Raw genomic sequence first — 20,197 nt, forward strand, 5'->3', positions numbered from 1 at the left:
TAACCCCTCAGCATTGTTGCCAGACAAAACAGCACATCACCTGCAGCATTGGACACTGTTCCTCCCTCATTACAGCTGTGAGATTCACTCCCGCCCCACGGCCAAACATGTGAATGCTGATGCTCCCTCCTGTCTTCTGGCTCCCTCGGCTCACCATTCAGAGAACCTGCAATTGCTGCACACTGATCACTGGGGAGTGTCTCACAATGAGGCACAATAGCCTGCCCTCATGTTTTTTGGCCTGGTTTGGACGGCGACATCACTTGGTTGGTTATGGCATGTTCTCAGTGCGCATCACAGCAACATGCCCTGTGGGCAATTTTGTTTCTGTGGCCACAACCTCTGAAGGCCTGGGACCATCTCCACATTGATTTCACCAGCCCTTTCCTCAGTGCATATCGGCTTAAAGTAATTGATGCATTCTATTGTTTCCCATATGTTGGTCATTGCCCGTCAACTTTGACCTCTGCCTCCACGGCAACTGTGTTGAAATTTTTTTCCATCGAAGGACTTCCAGCAAAGTTGGTCTCCGACAATGGCTCTCAGTTTGTGTTGCAGGAGTTTGCCTCCTCCTGCAATGCCCTCAGGATTCATCACATTTACATCCTGCCCTTCCACCCACAGTCCAGTGGTAAGGCCAGAAGTTAAGTTAAGAAATTCAAAACACAAATGAAAAAGTGTGTGACTCAGTCATCAAACATTGCCTTGGATAAATTTCTGTCTTTTTATCGATTCACTCCATTCAGCGACAACAGCCCGGCTGAACTGCTCCACAGGCATTAACCCTGGACGTTACTGCATCTCCTGTAGCCTGGGTTGGCTGTCTGGGCACACGGGTTTGGTCCTCACACAAAACGGATTCCTGCAGTCATCTCCCAGTGCTGTGGCCACCGTCTCTGCAATCTCCAAATGGAGGAGGGCCTATGTGCACGTCATTATGACCAGTTGCACCTGCACGTGGAAGACCAGACAACCCCAGCCATGACACCAACTTTGCCAAGCCAATCTGCATTGTTTGACAGATCACCTGATGGGGCTGGGTCCCTTCCATGACATACAAGGAGACCCCGTCACCAACGGACAAACCTGGCGCAGCTTCTCCAATACTGCTACCAGTACCAATGCGGTTGCTGTCCACGCTGGAGCTATCAGACTTGATACAGGCACGGAGCTCACACCGACGTCACCCATCCTATCATATGGGTTGATACGAGAAGGTAGACTGCAATGCTGCCTGCACTCCGAGTACTTGTGACCATACATCCCAGTACCAGCGCCTCATCTCAGTCAGAGTCCCAGGGAGGAAGATGCCATGGACATATTGCGAATCTGAGCTGTTCCTCAAGGAAATAAGAATAAAGAAATGTGCAAACACTTGAAAGCCACACCCATAAGTAGTGTGTTGTCATCTGTGAGAGTATGCCGTGAAAGAGCAATACTGTGAACTTCTGATAGAGCCCACCACAGGCGAGTGCCTATTTAAACCCTGCTCCACTCTTCTCACACTCAGTTATCACGTTATTACTGCATGCATACATTTGCCTCATCTTGTCATGTTCAGTTTATGTTACGGTGATTGACATACATGCCACAGTCTATTAAAGTTGTACTAACATTCTTGGTTGTATTGTGTTACCAGGTTGCAACAAAGTACTTCTTCAGAAGTAGAAAACTTGCGCACATTCACACAAGCACAACTCACACACACATGGCCACTGGCCGTTTGAGCGGCTGAATACGATTGAAGTATACTTGATAGGATACCGACTTGTTCTCCAGGAATTATCCATTTTAGATGATAAAACAACTTTTTTCTTTTTGTAAACACTTTAGCTTGTGTAAGTTGTAAACTGAGAGTATACAGTGAGATTTAGAAGTAATCAGAATGTTTTGTTTATAGAAACACAGTAAGAGAAATGCCTGCGAATATGGCTACATCTTGTTGCTATAATTGGGCAAATTGTATGGTACTTAAACTGACTGAAATTTTGACACATTTTCCCACAGATAGTGGCTGCCCTCATCAATGCTCACCAGGCAGCAGAAGCCAAGCTGACCGCCTTCTTGTGGGACCTGGCTCGCGCAGAGGTGGCCACCTCAATCGAGCGCCATGCCGCCGAGGAGCTGTTGGCCCGCTTGGCCCAGTGGGGCCTGACGGCAGGTCCCGCGCCACTAGACAGCTGGCTCTCAGAACTGGCTGCATCACAGGGGGAAGCTATAGGAGCGAGAGAGACATCTCTGCGCAATTCTCAGTCTGCAGTGTACAGGTAATGTGTAATAGGTTAATTTCTCTGCTTCTTGAAATTGTAATGCCACGAAGGAAGAGTGTAAACTGGAACTCAGGGATGAGCAGATGGCTACAAAATTCAAGGAACTTGGATGGCCAATTTTTGTGGGTGTCACATACATGGCACATGTGGACCGAAAAGACTGGTTGAACTGTTGGTTGCCCAAAGGACACCTGGTTTGTTTTCAGTAGGCTTCTTATTCCTGTGGGAACAGAGCTTTAACTAAGTTTATTGGTGGCATGACCTCAAAGCACTAGTATCTGTGGATGTCTTTCTGACTGCACTCAAAATTTTCCTCTGATCGGTTGTGGTGGCACAACCACTTTTGTCATTCTTTAACATCAAGAAAAGAAGTACGACCCGCTCTAAAAGGTCGTACATTGTTCCTCAGCTGAGAAAAGCTCTAAAAACCCAGTTGTACCACAAATGTCGAAAGGCTGCTCAGTTATTTAACCGAGTTACTGGTGTAAAGTGAGTTAACTGTATTAGATTTGACCGGACAGTAACTACTAAATGAAGAAAAATGTCTGCGCAGAATATCTGTCCTGTAGTGACACTTTGGCATTTTGCTGAGAATGCAGTCCTAGTGCACACTTCCAGAAAAGTACAAAAATAAGCAATAAGCACAGTTTGTATTAATTCTTTCACATGTACCCTCCCTCCCTCACTCATACTCACACACACACAGTAGCCAATCAGTTTCCTATTTCAGTGAGGTAACCCAGTACTCCTTCTTTTGATTCTTTCCTTGTTTGAAATACCAAAGTAAACGCTCACATTCTGGTCTGAGCTGCCAGAGGTGGCAGTCATGTGTTCGTGAGTTGTGCTTGTGTGAATGAATGTGCATGTTTCCTTCTCTAAAGAAGGTTTTGGCTGAATGCTAAATGTGTAACAGCCTTTCCATTGTGCCTGCCTGCCTGCAATTCAGTGAGTCATCTTTACTGTGAGTAGGAATCTGTCCTTTTCCTTATATTACCAAAGTAAATGTTGTATTTAGAAAGTACAGAAAACTAAAACTGGCTACTCTACAATTATCATCATTCCCCCCCCCCCCACCCCCCACCCCCACCCCCCTCCCCCTGTGTATGTGACTCGCATCAAGACTGCACAATTTGAGTCACATTTTGTTCTCAGTTGGTTATATAATTTTGACTTCACACACGTACCTTTTTACCCCCTTTATTCATTCAGACAACAGAACAAATGAAAGTGTCAGGAAAGTAACATATCTGTCTGAAATGGAGTCTATTACATAAACTTTTAGTTTCTTAGTAAAACTGCTGTTTACTCAATTATTTAATGATCAAGTATTTAGTCAAAGTTCTTCACTAACTTTTACACAAAAAAATATGAACATAACAGTAAGTTATTTACCATGGAATGTTAGAAATTCTGCATTTCAGGTAATTTTGCATGTTTCAAAAATTATTTTAAATATTACACTGACCTCATTCTGTCGTTAACCATTAACATTATAAAATGACAAAGTTTCATAACAACTGAGTTACTATAAATGTGTTAATAATTTGTAGTGAGGTAGATAATATTTGATATCTTTTAGCCGAATCACAAGCAGTGGAAGCTCACTTAACGAACACTCCCCATAATGCACATTTCATGTAATGAGCAAAACAAATTGTAAAACAATGACTAACTTAACAAGCGAAGTTTTACATAACAAGTGATGATGATTTAGTGTGACATCTTCACCTGTTCATATGCGGTAGGGGAAACGTTCAACAATATGAACACTTTTTTTTGTCAGCAGTGGCGTATGAACAATATCTTTAGTATGTAATGCAGTGTGGGTTTAGCATTCTTTTTGCTGCTATCTCAGTGCAGCTTGTGATCACACTGTTTTCTAAACTTGTGTTCACACATTGTTTTTTGTGTGTGCTAATTTTAATAATCTTCATAGAAATATCCCCAAAGATAAAGCCGCAAGAAGACAACCATAAGAGAAACAAAATTACCTTATAAACGAAACTTAAAACCATTGAAAAATACAAACGTGTTGAGAGTGTTGCTGATTTAGCATGCACGTACAATTGATATACATCAACTATTTGCATTGATCTCAAAAAACAAGGACAAGATTAAGGAGGTAGATGCTTCAAAGGGAGTAACTAGAGTAGCTAAACAACAGTTTCTTATTCTGGATGATGTCAAAAGGTTGCTCCTTAATTGGATAAATGAAAGCAATTACAAGGTGACACTATTAATGGGAACATCATTTGTGGGAAGACGAGTATGATTTTTGCTGACCTCGTTAAGAAGACGCCAGGATTATCAGCAGCTGAAGAAGTGTTTAAGGGAAGCCTTGGGTGGTTCAAGAAGTTTGACAAGAACCGGCATTCGCAGCATTTTGAGGCACAGTGAAGCAGTCAACTCTGACACAGAGCCAGCAAAGAACGTCGTCATTTTTAATTGCGATGAGATGGGTCTATTCTGGTAAAAGATGCCAAAGTGTACCTTTATAACAGAAGAGGAGAATGAATTGCCTGGTCACAATCCAGTGAAAGACCGCCTGACACTACTATTCTTTCCCAATGCAAGGGGTGATTTGAAAATTAAACTGCTGCTTGGTTACCACTGAGAAACTCCACAAGCCTTCATGAAGTGTAAAATCAAGAAGAGCAGGTTAAATGTGGTGTGGATGTCCAACAACGAGGCTTGGGTGAGATGTGACCTTTTTTGTGACTGAATCAATGAAGTGTTTGGTCCTCCAGTGAAAAAATATTTCCTTAAGGTGAATCTGCCATTCCATGTCTTGCTTAGGCATTTGAGTCAGTACCTGTGGAGCCTTTAGTTATCAAGATTGTGTCTTTGGCCAAGATCATGGGACTAGAAGTGGGTAATAACAATATCAATGAGCTTGTGAAATATCACAATTAAGAAATGACCGCCAAAGAGCTTATGGAGTTGGAGGGTGTTTCACAGCAGGAAGTTGTGGAGAGGAGTTCTTCAGAGCAGGAAGAAGAAACAGTAACAGCAAAGCAGCAATTTTCTGGCACAATAAGAGAAATGCTAAAAGCATGGGAATCTGTGCATCATAGACTGAAAATCATCACCCCAATAAAACAGTGGCTATGCATTCTAAAAATGTATTTGATGATAATGCTGTGTCACGTTTTTGCCAAGTGTGAACCATTGGCAGAAACAAATGACTATAGATAGCTACCTAATATCATCATCATTTAAGACTGATTATGCCTTTTAGCATTCAGTCTGGAGCATAGTCCAGTACTTTTCCTGCATGGAACACATTGTTGTATTTTAGATTAATTTATATGGGATAAATTGTTTCATTTACAAGTGTTTCTCACTCAGAGTAAGATTCTGGAACAAATTGTGCTTGGTATGTGAGGTTCTGATACATAACTTATGTTACTCTCAGTCTGTGGAAGTGTTCACCAGGGACACGAATTGTTGCGTGAGCCAAGGATACTTCCTGTCATATTCCATGCATGCATTGCATATTACTAAACCTCTCCATGATGAACAGTCAGCATCACAGCTACAGTGTTACATAAATAGAGCCTGTCTCCCTGTCAGGGTTGGTCAGGGTAGGCTTGCAGTAATGGGCAAGTGGGTGGAAAATTGGAGGTCCCAGGGAGGCATCAATTTGTAGGTGTATCAAGTTTATTCTTGACTTTAAAAGGAGAGCTGGGGTTTACAAGTGAACTTGCCCAATCAGAAAGTGAGTACAATTGAGATATACTCTTTGAACTACAGCATCATCTTCTGTGAAACATATGGTATTAAAATAGGCATTTTGGGTAGAAAAAATGTCAATCTTTTATAGCAGTGTGCATGCCTTTAAAAGTCATTCTGTATCCAATCTTTACATAATGGCTAAGTGATTCTTCTGTGTTAATCCCTGTCTCAGCTTTGTGAGGCCAATGAATTGTGCCAAATATCAGTGTAGCACTATCGGGGAGGTAGACCACAATTGCAGTGAGTGCCTGGACCCCAAAGAATGACATTTAGAGTTACATTCACACACATTATTCAGTCTGTGCAGAGCTTCATATTTTAATTTAGTTCTCTTTTTGAGCCAAAATGTGCAAGATTGTTGGATACCATATCCCTCCTTGTTGCAGGCGTCCTTCTTCAGCTGTTGCCACATCCGCATCTCTGTCACCAAATTCCACTATCTCACCATTTTTCCTAATCCTCTCCATTCCCCTTCCTTCCATCACTTCTTGGGTCTACCTTCCTCTTCTGCTCCTTCCAGAAGGTTATCATAAAATTACTCGCGTGGGCCGTCTGTCTTCATCCATTCTTTTGACATGTCCAAACCATCCTACCTGTCTTTCATCTATTTTTATTTATTTCCGTGAGTTCCCAGCACTCTCTCCCATATGTTGTTTTTGGTTTCACCATGGATTTGTATAAATGAATTTTAGTCTGTAAACTCATCTTTGAGGAACAAAGTACAGGGTTTAATTTTTGGATATCCATTCGTCCCTGCCTGGTCCATTGTCAGATATCTCTGTCTCATGTTCCATCATGTGGTAGGATACTAACTAAGTGCTTAAACTCTTTACACACTTTAATAATATGTCCATCAACATCCATGTTACTTTCCTCTTCTCTGCAGTATAGATATTCTATAGATATTCCATCTTCTCAAAATTAATTTTCAATCTCCAATTTTTATACTCTTCCAACGACGTCCTGAGCATGTAAGACACATCCTCTTCATCGTTTGCTGCAACAATCTGACCATCATCATCATCATCATCATCATCATCCTCATCATCATAGAAAAGTCTGTACATACACCAGTTCCTTACTTCAATCCCCATGCCCATGCACTTCTACACCAAGATTCAATGCCTTCTGCACATACATCTTAAAGATTGTGGGAGACGGACAGCATCCTTGCTCCAATCCTTTAGTTATTCTAGGGGCCTCTCTAGGAATTTCTTTCTCTACTTTAGTGACACATTCCGCTGACTTGTAGAGGTTTATGATGCATATTACATGAAGTTTTGGCAGTTCCCCTGACTACAGCACCTTGAATGATAGCTTTAGTGGCAATGTATCATATGCTATCAGAAGATTTATGAAAACCAAATGACTTCTGAGATTTCTTTCCTATCTCATCTCTGTGATCTTTTGTAGGGTAAAGATGCTATCTGTGTATGACTTGCCTCTTATAAAGCCACTTTGTTCTTCCACTTCATTTACAAACTTCTCCATTCTTGATTTTAAAATCATCCTGTGCAGCCCGCTAAGTGTACTTTGGACAGAGATGCTGAGTCGCAGATAGGCATGACAGAAAGACTGTCACAAATAAAGCTTTCCACCACTATGGCCTTTGTCAACAGTAGATCACACACACACACACACACACACACACACACACACACACACACACACACACACACAACTGCAGTCTATGCAACTGGAACCAGGTTTCAGTTGCTTGAGACTGCTGTTTTGTGTGTGTGTGTGTGTGTGTGTGTGTGTGTGTGTGTGTGTGCTACTGTTGACGAAGGCCATAATGGCAGAAAGCTTTATTTGTGACAGTCTTCTTGCTGTGCCTATCTGCGACTCAGCATCTCCGCTGTATGGTGAGTAGCAACTTTCCTTTTCATAATGTTGTTACATTCCATCCTGGATTTTCCATTGTTCTTGTTACACTTATGCCATGATAATTGCTACATACATTTTTGCTTCCTTTTTGTGTATGGGGCTTAGATATACTAGATTCCACTTCGCTGGAATTTCCTCCCCATCCCACATACATTTATTAAAGGATTGGCTTAGGTATCCATACAAAATGCTTGGGCCATACCTCACTAATTCTATTGGTACATTTCCAGGCCCTGGTGATACCCCAAATTCCATTTCTGCAGCTGCCTTCTATACCTCTTTTGCCTCCCATATCTGTCACTTTATTTCCTTGTACTCTGTCCTTTTTTCTGTTAACACGTGTTTCAAAATGCTTTTCCCACACTACCAGCCTGCTAATCGGCTGGTTTGCTCTTTCTTTTACTTCTTTCCCCAGCTCTGCAATTATTTTCCATGTTGCCACTTTTGTGCCCCCCATGCACGATTGCCTTCTTTCCATTTATCCTCCCAGGTTTCATTGTTTCCTTCTTTGTTCATTCTAACATACAAAGCTTTATCATGTTTGACCCATGTTCTCTACCAATTTTTATAGAACATCTTTTTTAGGTTCACTTTTTCTTTGAAGCATTGAGTCCACCATTGTGGGTGTCATTTTTTTCCTTCCTCTTGCTGCTCCAGTGCTTCAAATGCTGCTTTATGAATGCATTTTTAATTCCTTGGTACATATTCTCCACCATTTCTTCTTCTAAGTGCCTCAGTTTGTTTGACAACCATAATTTATAAAGAAATTGTACAGACTCTTGTTTCAAACTATCTTGAGTATTTCATAGTGCCTACTATCCTTGAGAGAATATTTGCCTCTTTAATTTGCCTTTGGCTTTTGGATATTACTATCATCTTTGCATCTGATAAGAAGCGGTCTAACTGAGATAAATTTGCAGTGTAACAAGAACCCACTACAACTTCTAACGTTGAACTACACGATACTCTGACCAGAAAACTGGCTTCTGTCAGTCAAAAAGGAGAAGATATTTGTACACTCACTAAATATTCATAAAACTGAAAAATATAGCAAAATCCTCTTCATTCAGTCAGAATTATTTTTAAAAACTCTCTGAAATTTCCTCATTATAATGTGTGCAAAGATAACCAATAATTAACTCTCTTCATAAATTACCAAGAAAACTTACAAAGCACTGCATCCTCCATTATCAGCATTACTGTATCGAAATTAAATTAATATAATGTATTGTTACTTACAGCAAACTGCTGGTCTAGAGCTTTTAGATTTTGATAATTACTGTTTACACGATACCAACAATGTTCAACAAATGTTTTTGGCTGTAAGTAGGCTCCTGAAAAATTAAAACAATATAAAAACACTTTCACAATTAATTTAATCAGGACTGTACTTTTCTTTGTAGAATCAATGACAAAAATTAAGAGAAAACTGCGTTTGCCATCAATAACAATTTTTCTTTCTGTAATTTTGTCCTTGATTCACAGAAAACCCAAATCTGTATGGAATTTCCGTAAATTGCTCCAGGCAAATGCCAGCATGGTTCCTTTGAAAGGGCATGGCTGATTTCCTTCCCCATCCTTGATACAATTTGAGCTTGTGCTCCATCTCTAATGACCTTGATATTGACAGGATATCATATCCAATTGTCCTTCCTTTTCCTTTGTTCACCTCTGTAAATATTCTGACAACATTCAATATTCAAACATGAATTTTACTTTAAGTTTGATCCTTCAGGCACAGTTGCTCCACACAGTCTGGCCTGGTGAGCACACACATTGGTCATACTTGTGTGAGTTGTGCTTGTGTGAATGAATATGTTTTACTTTAGAAAAAGACATTTTGGCCGGAAGCTTAAATGTATATGAGTCTTTTTGTTGTGCCAGTCTGTGACTCGGTGTCTCCTCTGTATAGTGAGTAACAATCTCTCCTTTTCATAATAATGTCATCATTCCGTCTTGGAATTTCAATTGTCTTGTTAGTGTACATGCAAATAACCTCACTGTGATGAACATTACTGCTGAATTTACAGTTGAAATTTTAAAATAAACATAAACAGATGAATTGGTAAAATTGCAGGTTAAAATATTTTCAGTGAACTGAAATGTAATGCTTAACTCTTCCCAGGAGTGTATATCGTATGGAGGGCTTGGTTCGGCACCTCACAGAAACAGCCATGGATGTCACTGCACATGTTGTGGGAGCGCAGAGTGCAGAAAGGAAATCGTTTATGGAGCACATAAAGGCCCGCTTCAGTGAAGATGTCCGTGTACGCTCTCACTGGCTACGCCTGCGGCAGGCTCTCACACACGAACGGGCTGTGTGGTATTTTCCTAAATCGTATCCCAGGTATGTGATGATATTAATACTATTAATATTAATAAAAGTCCTTATGATGTAATATTAATATGTAATGATAACCTGCATATTTTTACCAAAGACCGAAGTTTACAAATCGTCACTTCTTAAAATATTGTAGCTTGAAGAGCATGCCATGTGGACTGTGTGCTACACTATCTTGTGTTACATTGTCTGACAGTGGTGTCATCCAAGTTAATCACTCCCCAAACTAAATCAGTCGCTTTTCCTTTAAGAAGCTCCTTACTCCGAGCCTGATATCTACACATCCCAGTCCTCCCACTGAGGAGAAATCCAGGAATGATTTAGAAATGAATATTGGATGGTACTGACACTCACTGAAGGAGGCTGACATGGACCCATAGCAAATTTTAAATTACAGTTTGATTTGTAATTTCTGTGATACTTTATAGTTTCTTGAGATTATTGTTTTAGCAATTTTGAGGCTGCATGTTTGGAAGATACAATGGTAGCTGTTGCTTGCAGATCGTGGCAGCTCGACCCAACTGAGGGGCCCGCTCGTGTGAGGAATCGCATGCAACGTTGCCACCTGGGAATGGACAGGCGGTATTTCTTACCAGCAGTACAGCGTCAGATGCGTAAGTCACGACATTCTTTTCAGATGCAATAGTATGTACTCTGTGTATGGTATGAATTTGAATTTCCTCGTGTGAATGTGCAGTGTTACTGTTGATAGTTCCATTTGTTTAGATCCGTTTGTGAAACAAGAATGTTTCTATGGCTGCATCTACACTCTGCAAACCACTGTGAAGCACATGGCAGAGGGTACATCCTATTGTACCAGTTATTATGGTTTCTTCCCGTTCCATACATGTGTGGAGTACAGGAAGAATGGTTGTTTGAATGCCTCTGTGCATGTTGTAATTAACCTAATCTTGTCATCACGATCCTTACATGAGCGATACTTACGGGGTTGCAGTAAATTCCTAGAGTCATGATTTAAAACTTCATAAGTAGGACTTATTGGGATAGTTTACGTCTTTCTTCAGGAGTCTGCCGGTTCAGTTTCTTCAGCATCTCAGTGACACTCTCCCATTGGTCAGACAAACTTGTGGCCATTTGTGCTGCCCTTCTCCGCATATGTTCAGTATTCCCCATCAGTCCTATTTGGCAAGGGCCTCACACACATGAGCAAAAGTATAGAATTAGCTCCATGAGATATTTGTAAGCAATCTTATTTGCAGTATAACTGTATTTTCCCAATATTCTACCAATAAACCAAAGTCTACCACCTATTTTACCCACAACTGAGAATATGTGATCATTCCGTTTCACATCCCTACAAAGTGTTACATGCAGGTATTTGTATGAGTCACCAGATTACAACTGTGACTCATTAATATTATAGCTATAGAATACTGTATATTTTGTTTGTTTGTTTTGTTTTGTGAAGCGCGCAGTTTTACATTTCTGAACATTTAAAGCAAGCTGCCAATCTTTGCACTACTTTGAAATCTGATCAAGATCTGACTGAATATTTATGCTGCTTCTGTCAGACAGTACTTCATTACAGACAATTGCATCACCTGAAAAAAAGTCTGAGGCTGCTATTAATATTGTCCACAAGAACATTAACATAAAACATGACTCTCTATTTGAGATAACATACTGCATCCTCCCTACCAAAAAGTCCTAAATCTAATAACAAATTTTGCTTGAAACACCCCATATGGTTGTACTTGTGATGGTAAGTGTGGGTGTGGTACTGAGTCAAATGCTTTTCAGAAATCAAGAAATTCTGTGTTTACCTGACTGCCTTGATCCACAGCTTTCAGTATGGCATGGGAGAAAAGTGAGAGTTGGATGTTGCATGATCGACCTTTTTGGAATCCACGCTAGCTGGCATGGTGGAGGTCATTCTGTTTGAGGTACATCATAATGTTTGAGCTCAGAATATGTTCTACAATTCTACAACAAATTGACATCAAGGATATTGGACAGTAGTTTTGTGGATTACTTCCACTACCCTTTTTGTAAATAAGTGTGATCTGTGCTTTCTTCCAACTGCTGGGCATGGTTTTTTGTTCAAGGGATCGACAATAGATTATAGCTAGCGCAACAGCAAATTCAGTATAGACTCTGATAGGGATTCCATCGGCCCTGGAGATTTGTTCAGTTTTAATGATTTCAGCTGTTTCTCAATACCACCGACACTAATACTGATTTTATTCATCTTTTCAGTTGTACAAGGATGAAATTGGAGCAATTCTCCTGGGTTTTCGTTTGTGAAGGAAGGTTTGAAAATGGAGTTAAGCATTTCAGCTTTTGCTTTACTATCCACAATTTTATCTGTGATTGACTGGACACTTAACTGTGGTGCTACTAACAGCCTTTACATGTGACCAGAATTTCTTTGGGTTTTGTGAAAGATTGTTTGACAATATTCTGCTACAGTAGTCACTGAAGGCTTCACACATTGCTCTCTTGACAGCCAAACTTGTTTCATTCATCATCTCTCTATCTGTAGCCCTATGCTTTGTTTTGCACCTATTATGCAGTTGTCTTTGTTTCTTTAGAAGTTTCTTTACGGGTATACGATGGAGGTTCTCTCCGATTATGAACTGTTCTACTGGATACATATCTATCCTGTGCATGGTCAAATATTTATTTAACCTTGAGTCATAGCTTCCGTACGTGCTCCTGTATTGAGCTAAAAGTTACAGTTTCCTCAATGACATATGACACTACTGCTGCTGTTTTGTCTAGTTTACTGAACATATTTTTAGTACTCTGATAGAAGACCTGGCAGCACCTATATATTAAATTATCTTTGTTAGTGTCTCAGAAAGGTTGCTGAAGTGGCTGTCATGGTATTGTGCAAACAAGTCGATTAGTTTATGTAGCAGTATGCACAGAGTTTAATTTCTCATGCATACAAATGCTTGGTAAACTTATTTCTACTACTCATCTTTTTGATATACCTGTACATTTTGCGGGCATGCCATTCTTCACATGATGTATCTAGTGTCAAAACGAGCAAATTCACTAAGGGCTTATTTTTCAGTATGAATGGAAAACCTCTAGAGACAAAATATTGATGCTCACAAACATTTTTCTTTCACAGCTACATCCGTAATGCATCAATATTTAAGTTCTATTGTTTTGTGAAGTCTGATTCATAGTGAACCAACGTCTTTTAATTCAACCGAACAATGTAAAATCCAGGATGTAATGTAATTCCATCAATTCAAGTTTTGATTAGGCTATTTTTTGTTAATCTTGTGAAAAAAAGCCATTAAATGATGATAATATGATATTGTAATTGCTGTTTTTCATAGCAATAAAAAAGCATTTGAACAGAAATTGGATACTAACATTTCAAGAACAGCAGAAAATTGGGAATGAGGGGGGCAGGGGGTTTACAAATTAGGATTTCTGTCTCTAAAAGTTTATAGTTCTCTTTGTTGTGGAAGAAAATGACCTACAAATAATCAAGTATGTTAATCGAGTTGTTTTAAGTCTTTAGTGTTGCTCTCATTTAGATTACATTATCAGGCATTTCATGTGAGCCATTGACCAGACTGGGAACTCTCATTAGCAGTGCAAGGTGTTCCACTAGCTAATATTATTGTTTTATAAAACTGCAGTCACTAAAGATTTTCCCATGTTAGACCAGAGTGTTTCTGCAAGACTTATTATTCTTACCACTCTCACTTTTGTTGTTGTGTTTTCCACTTTGATGTGTTTCTTGTTCTCTTCCTAGCACGTGATCAGGGTGTTTCACTGATATTTCAATTATGCATCAATTCCATTATGCAACAGAAGGAATAACTGTCAGTTTCTGAGTTCACCACTCAAACCAATATCCACATTATACTACATAATAATGACAAAATACAAGCACACAGGAAACAGGATTGCTTCAATACCAATTACAGAATTTTGTGCAAAAGATTGGTGTTGCAAATGTAAAATCAGAGATGCAACACACAGGAAATTTAAACAGCACCCGACCTCTGAGAATCATATCGCCTACAAGTGACGGTGCAACTTGGAGTGTTTTGAGAATTTCTGTGTAAATTCTAGAACCACTCACCCTTCTAATGTCTCAAACAAATGATATTATAGATGTGAGGGTGGGACGCTAAAATCCTACGTACTGCGCGTCACATGTTTGTGTGTGCAGGTGTGAAATCAGTTGTGAGCAGACAAACGGCAGCGACAACTACTTGTCAGGTGATCCGTGGAGGTTCTAGTGAAAGTAGACAGAAGAACCGTGGTACTTCTAGGTTATTCTGTTCTAATCGTATCAGTGACCGTTGTTATCAATTACAAGAACAACAGAGATTTTCAAGTCTGAAAAAAACTTCTTATCTTGGGCTTGCTGGAGGCACGACGTATTTTGCAATTTGTTTGTAATAGAGTTATGGTTGTTAAGCCAACTCTTTGCTAAATGTACTTAAATCTGTGTTTAATGTGAGACGATATGAGTGACTTTCAAGAAGTCAAATGTTTATGTGCAAAGCGTGAATTTTGTTCTTTATGAAGCTCAAGTATACCGATAGTTGTTGAAAAGTATTCTTCAAGTACCTAATTATTTCGCAAGTAGAGAGAGAGTCTTTAAGGTTCCTGTAACTAGCATCATTCTTCGGAGGTGAAGAAGTTTATAGAGATTCCAGAAGCTGGCTTCCAGAGATGAAGATCGGCTGTGTACACAAAGTAAGTCGACTCGTATGAAAGAAGTGGGAAGTTTTCACATACACTTCACACACTCTTAGTCGTCAAAAATGTTAGAAACTCAGTTAGTCAGTTGGAGTGCAATGCAAACCTCAGGTATGCTCTTTTGCTAAGTGGCGACTGTTGAAGGACCTCCATTTTGTGGAAAATCTGTGAGGGTTAGGAATAGGCAAACCTCAGTATCAGCTGAACCTCTCATTTCTATTGAGAATTTAATGAGGACTTTGCCATACCCACACCTCTACTTGACCAATGCACAAGGACTCAAATCACCAAACCGCTTGAAGTACCTGCTGTCGGCACAAAAGAAAAATCTCTTCTGCAGCCAGTTAGCCTTAACACAGTCAGGAAGTCAATTGGGTGAATTCATTCTAATAGCTGCAGGACACGACGATATTATAGTCCAAATGATCAGTTACCTTGTTGCTCCATTACTGCTGATAATTCTGTATATTATTAACCATTTTCTGAAGTCCAGCATCTTCTCAATGGCCTGCAAAGGATGCATAAAACCTTTACACAAAAAGGAATCTACCAAAGAATCTTCTGACTTAAGGCCTGTTTGTGTTCTACAAGCATTATCTAAGGCTTTAGAATACATATTTCATGATCAGCTTACCAGTTACTTAACATCAGATGACCTTCTGGCTGAATACCAGTCTGGTTTTCAGAAAAATCACAGGGTGACAACTGCTCTTATAAAAGTGACTGATGAACAGAAACAACCTATGGACAAACAGGAGGTAACTATTACATGCTTTTTAGATTTCAGCGAAGCTTTCGACACTTTCAACTTTGATATTCTACTTGCTAAACTCAAAAGTAGGTAACAAGACGAGGGCTAATGGAAATCCGTGGGTAACACAATTTAACTGATTGAAGGAGAAAACATAAAAATACAATAAATGAAGTAGGTAAAAGGGAATACAAACATCTAAAAATTGAGATTGAGAGGAAGCACAAAATGGCTAAGCAGGAATGGCTAGATGACAAATGTAAGGATTTAGAAGCATATACCACCAGGGGGAAGATAGATACCACCTACAGGAAAATTAAAGAGACCTTTGGAGAAAAGAAAACCACTTGCATTAGTATCAAGATCCCATATGGAAAACCAGTCCTAAGCAAAGAACAGAAAAGCTGAAAGGTGGAAGGACTGGAGCTCACATACAAAAGGTTATTTTTCACTCACTTTCTGGAGAAGTGAATTTACCAGGCAAAAATCTTAAGACTGACATTGATGGGCCATTTTCATTGCATAATTATTGAAAGCAGATAGTTAGAGAGAGATAAACAAATATATAATTGTTGTTGTGCCCCCTCACTTGTTTCTTGGTAATTATTTATGTTCCTTGCTTGCCATGGCTGGGTGTTTACTTCCTCGATACCATGTACCTATCAAAACTGAAGCCTGTAACTGCCATCAAGCCTGTAACTGCCATCTCTACTGAAGTTATTCTTTGATATTTCAACTGCTTCGCACAGTTTGCATCTATAAATATTACTATCTCCTGCTAGCACTCGTATGTTCTTAAAATCCGTAACCAGGACACATTATTCATGGTGTTCTGCTGATTTTACATTTTGGCTTCAACATGTGTGGTATTGGTGTTCCTTACTGTGTACTTTCATTTTTTTTCCAGTTTCACTGTACAAGCTTTGCCACGACCATACATCACTTCTTAGACTTCCACTGAAGAAGTTTTAACCTTGTGTGAATGAAAAATGTAGTCTTTATATAATATTCTGAAGGATTCTGCATTTCAGATCAGTTACTGTAGTGTCAAACGGTAACCTTACAGAAAATGTGGGAGTCATCATCACTTTGTTTGAAAGGATTTTTTGTGGAAAGGTCAAGCTCGTACTGTCGCTGATGTAGAAGTAGCTCATTTTTATGTTGGGTGATGATGTGAAGGAGTGTCTAAATATTTATTTGTGTTGGTAGCCTTCTTATTAAGTCTACATTCTAGAGTGCTGTCATTTATGAATGGGAGGTTGACCTCGCTCTCCATCTTCAATGAGAAGCTAATATTTAGCTGAATGTTATTCAGAAAATTGTGGCATTTATGTAGCTCTTCCGTGTTGTGTGGCCATTCATCCCATGTTTCTTCTGTGTAACAGAGCCAGCAAGTTGTTTTTATTTCTATGTTACTTAATACCTTTTAAGTACGACAGTATGCCATCTCCATCTTAGGCACTGTATAACATTAAAACACTTGATAATGGCAACTTAAAGCTGAAATCATGATCATGCAAAAAAAAAAAAAAAAAATCTAATGGCGGTACTGACTTTAAAGAAATATGTTATGACTGTGGCCTCACATTATGAAAAAATTATTAATACCTTTTGTTTGAAATGTTTCATAAAAAATGTCAGCTGTTATGAGTGAGAAAGGTGAGCCCCTAGCAACCCCATCACACTGTTCATAAAATTTGACCACAAACAGAATTCGATCGGCTCGCTTAAATTTGTGGCAATTGTATCATAATGATTTCCATGGTATGTACTACTGGGATTTTAGTAAATACAGATTTTACATCAAAGCTCACCAGTATGCCATGGTAAATACTTTCGGTATCAGTAAACGCTTACGGCTAAGTTGCCGTGGTCGATCTGTAGAAATTCTTCTCCCTGACATTTCGTTCTCAACTACGGAGAACATCTTCCGAGGTGAGTCGACGACTGGCTGCTAGGAGCTGGGGCTGCCGCTTATATGGAGATCGTAGAGGGCGCCACCACTTGTCACGTGGTGTCGATGTGTGGCTATCTCTGGCTATCGTGTGTTCTCTCGATTGCAGGCAATCGATTGTCACGTGATTGATGCAACGTCGACCGCCATATATTGTTCAATTTTAATCCTTCTTCTGTACGATTAAAATTGTATTGATGTTTGTGGATTTCAATTGCCTCTCTATACATACGTGTATAATAGTGCGATGTCCTCGCTAGCACGCTTGTCTCACCAAATTTTATTTTGTGATCTCCATCCTTAAAAACATGTTCTGCTACTGCCGATTTGTCGATATGTCCCAAGCGACAGTTTCTTTTGTGCTCCGTCAACCGTGTATTGATGCTTCTTTTTGTAGTTCCTATGTAAACCCTGCCACAACTACACGGAATTTTATATACCCCTGGGGTGGCTAGGGGGTGACGAGCATCTTTTGTTGATCTTAGGCATTCACTAATTTTCTTAGTAGGTCTGAAAATAGTCTCCACCTGAAACTTGGCTAGTACTTTTCCAATGCGATCTGTGATGTTATGGATGAACGGAAGAAATACTTTTCCAGCTGATGGTTGTTGCTGTCTCCTATTTTTAGGCATTTTTCTACTTGGGTGAAGTGCTCGGTTAATCTCGTTTTTCGTATAACCATTTTTCGCAAAAGCCATTCGTAAATGATTTAGTTCTTCTTGTAAGTAGCCTGGTTCACAAATATTATTAGCCCTATCCACTAGTGTTTTTATGACCCCCCTCTTTTGCCTAGGGTGGTGGTTCGAGTTCTTATGGAGGTAGCGATCAGTATGTGTACCTTTCCTGTAGACCTTATGGCCTAAGGTCCCATCCGCCCGTTTGATTACTGATACATCCAAAAAGTTAACTTGTCCGTTCTTCTCTTTTTCCATAGTAAATTTGATCTTTGGGCTGATGCTATTTAAGTGCACCAGGAAATCATTCAAGTCTTCTTCCTCATGATTCCATATTACAAAGGTATCATCCACATACCTTCTGATGATACATTCATATGTCTCACCCAAAATGGATGTCCTACCAAAGGCACATAAGTAAGGATATCGTTGAAACCTATAGTGAATGGGATTAATTCTCCAACATACTTTTCACCTGGTCATTCATCAAGGAAACAAGCATGTTGTTGGAAAAATGAACACCGAAAGTATTCATTCCATGTAGGCTTTCACGGCCGGCATCTTTATCAGTAAACACTTCCGGGCTAAGTTGCCGTGGTCGATCAGTAGAAATTCTTCTCCCTGACCTTTCGTTCTCAACTTCAGAGAACATCTTCCGAGGTGAGTCGACGACTGGCTGCTAGGAGCTGGGGCTGCCGCTTATATGGAGATCGTAGAGGGCGCCACCACACGTCACGTGGCGTCGATGTGTGGCTATCTCTGGCTATCGTCTGTTCTCTCGATTGCAGGCAATCGGTTGTCACATGATTGATGCAACGTCGACCGCCATATACCCCATCAATCTGTTCATAAAATTCACCATTGTACTGAAAATAGGTCAAGGATAGACAGTGTTGGAACAAGGCCACTATATCAGTAGGGAACATATCGGCTATATGAGAGAGAGCTTCATCATCTGGAACCATAGTGAACAAAGACACTATATCAAAGCTGACAAGGATGTCATTAGGACCGACAGTAATTTCCCTCAATATCTCAATGAAGTGTAGAGAGCCTCTCAGTTTGACTCTCAGTTTTGCCTATGTAAGGTTGTAACAAAGAGGCAAGGTGTCTGGCTAGTTCTTGGGTAGGAGCTCCAATTGCGCTGACTATTGGTCTCAAAGGAACATCACGCTTATGTATCTTTGGTAATCCATATAATCTCGGAGGATAAGCCTCCGTTTTACAAAGATAATTTTTAACTTCTGTAGGAATGGAAGACTGTTTTATCAGACGATTGGTGGCATTCAGCACATTCGTTGTGGGGTCCTTTTTCAACTTCTTATATGTGCTGGGTTCCAGGAGGTCACTGATCTTCTTGTGATAATCCTCAGTATTCATTAAAACAGTAACATTTCCCTTGTCAGTGGCAACTATAATAACATTCTTGTCTGCATTGATCTCCCGCAATGCCTTCCTTTCTCCTTGAGACAGATTGCTGCTGGGTGGCTTAGCTTTACGTAGTATCCTGGACGTTTCCATCCTAATTTCATCAAACTGTCGTTTGGGACATATCGACAAATCGGCAGTAGCAGAACATTTTTTTAGGGATGGAGATCACGAAATAAAATTTGGTGAGACAAGCGTGCTAGCGAGGACGTCGCACTATTATACACGTATGTATAGAGAGGCAATTGAAATCCACAAACATCAATACAATTTTAATCGTAAAGAAGAAGGATTAAAATTGAACAATATATGGCGGTCGACGTTGCATCAATCATGTGACAACCGATTGCCTGCAATCGAGAGAACAGACGATAGCCAGAGATAGCCACACATCGACGCCACGTGACGTGTGGTGGCGCCCTCTACGATCTCCATATAAGCGGCAGCCCCAGCTCCTAG

General features: G+C 39.9%; 1 protein-coding gene across 1 annotated transcript in view; it reads left to right on the forward strand.

The window, feature by feature from the left end:
• LOC124619972 (lysosomal-trafficking regulator) overlaps positions 1–20,197 on the forward strand; it is a 594,456-nt gene that overhangs the window by 446,091 nt on the left and 128,168 nt on the right. Inside the window, exons 40-42 of the mRNA XM_047146635.1 lie at positions 2,008–2,267; positions 10,018–10,239; positions 10,735–10,847. Of these exons, the coding sequence (XP_047002591.1) occupies positions 2,008–2,267; positions 10,018–10,239; positions 10,735–10,847 (595 nt within the window). The remainder of the gene's footprint in view (positions 1–2,007; positions 2,268–10,017; positions 10,240–10,734; positions 10,848–20,197) is intronic.

The sequence above is a fragment of the Schistocerca americana genome, chromosome 6 (assembly GCF_021461395.2).
Source record: "Schistocerca americana isolate TAMUIC-IGC-003095 chromosome 6, iqSchAmer2.1, whole genome shotgun sequence".
In the NCBI taxonomy this organism is placed as follows: domain Eukaryota; kingdom Metazoa; phylum Arthropoda; class Insecta; order Orthoptera; family Acrididae; genus Schistocerca; species Schistocerca americana.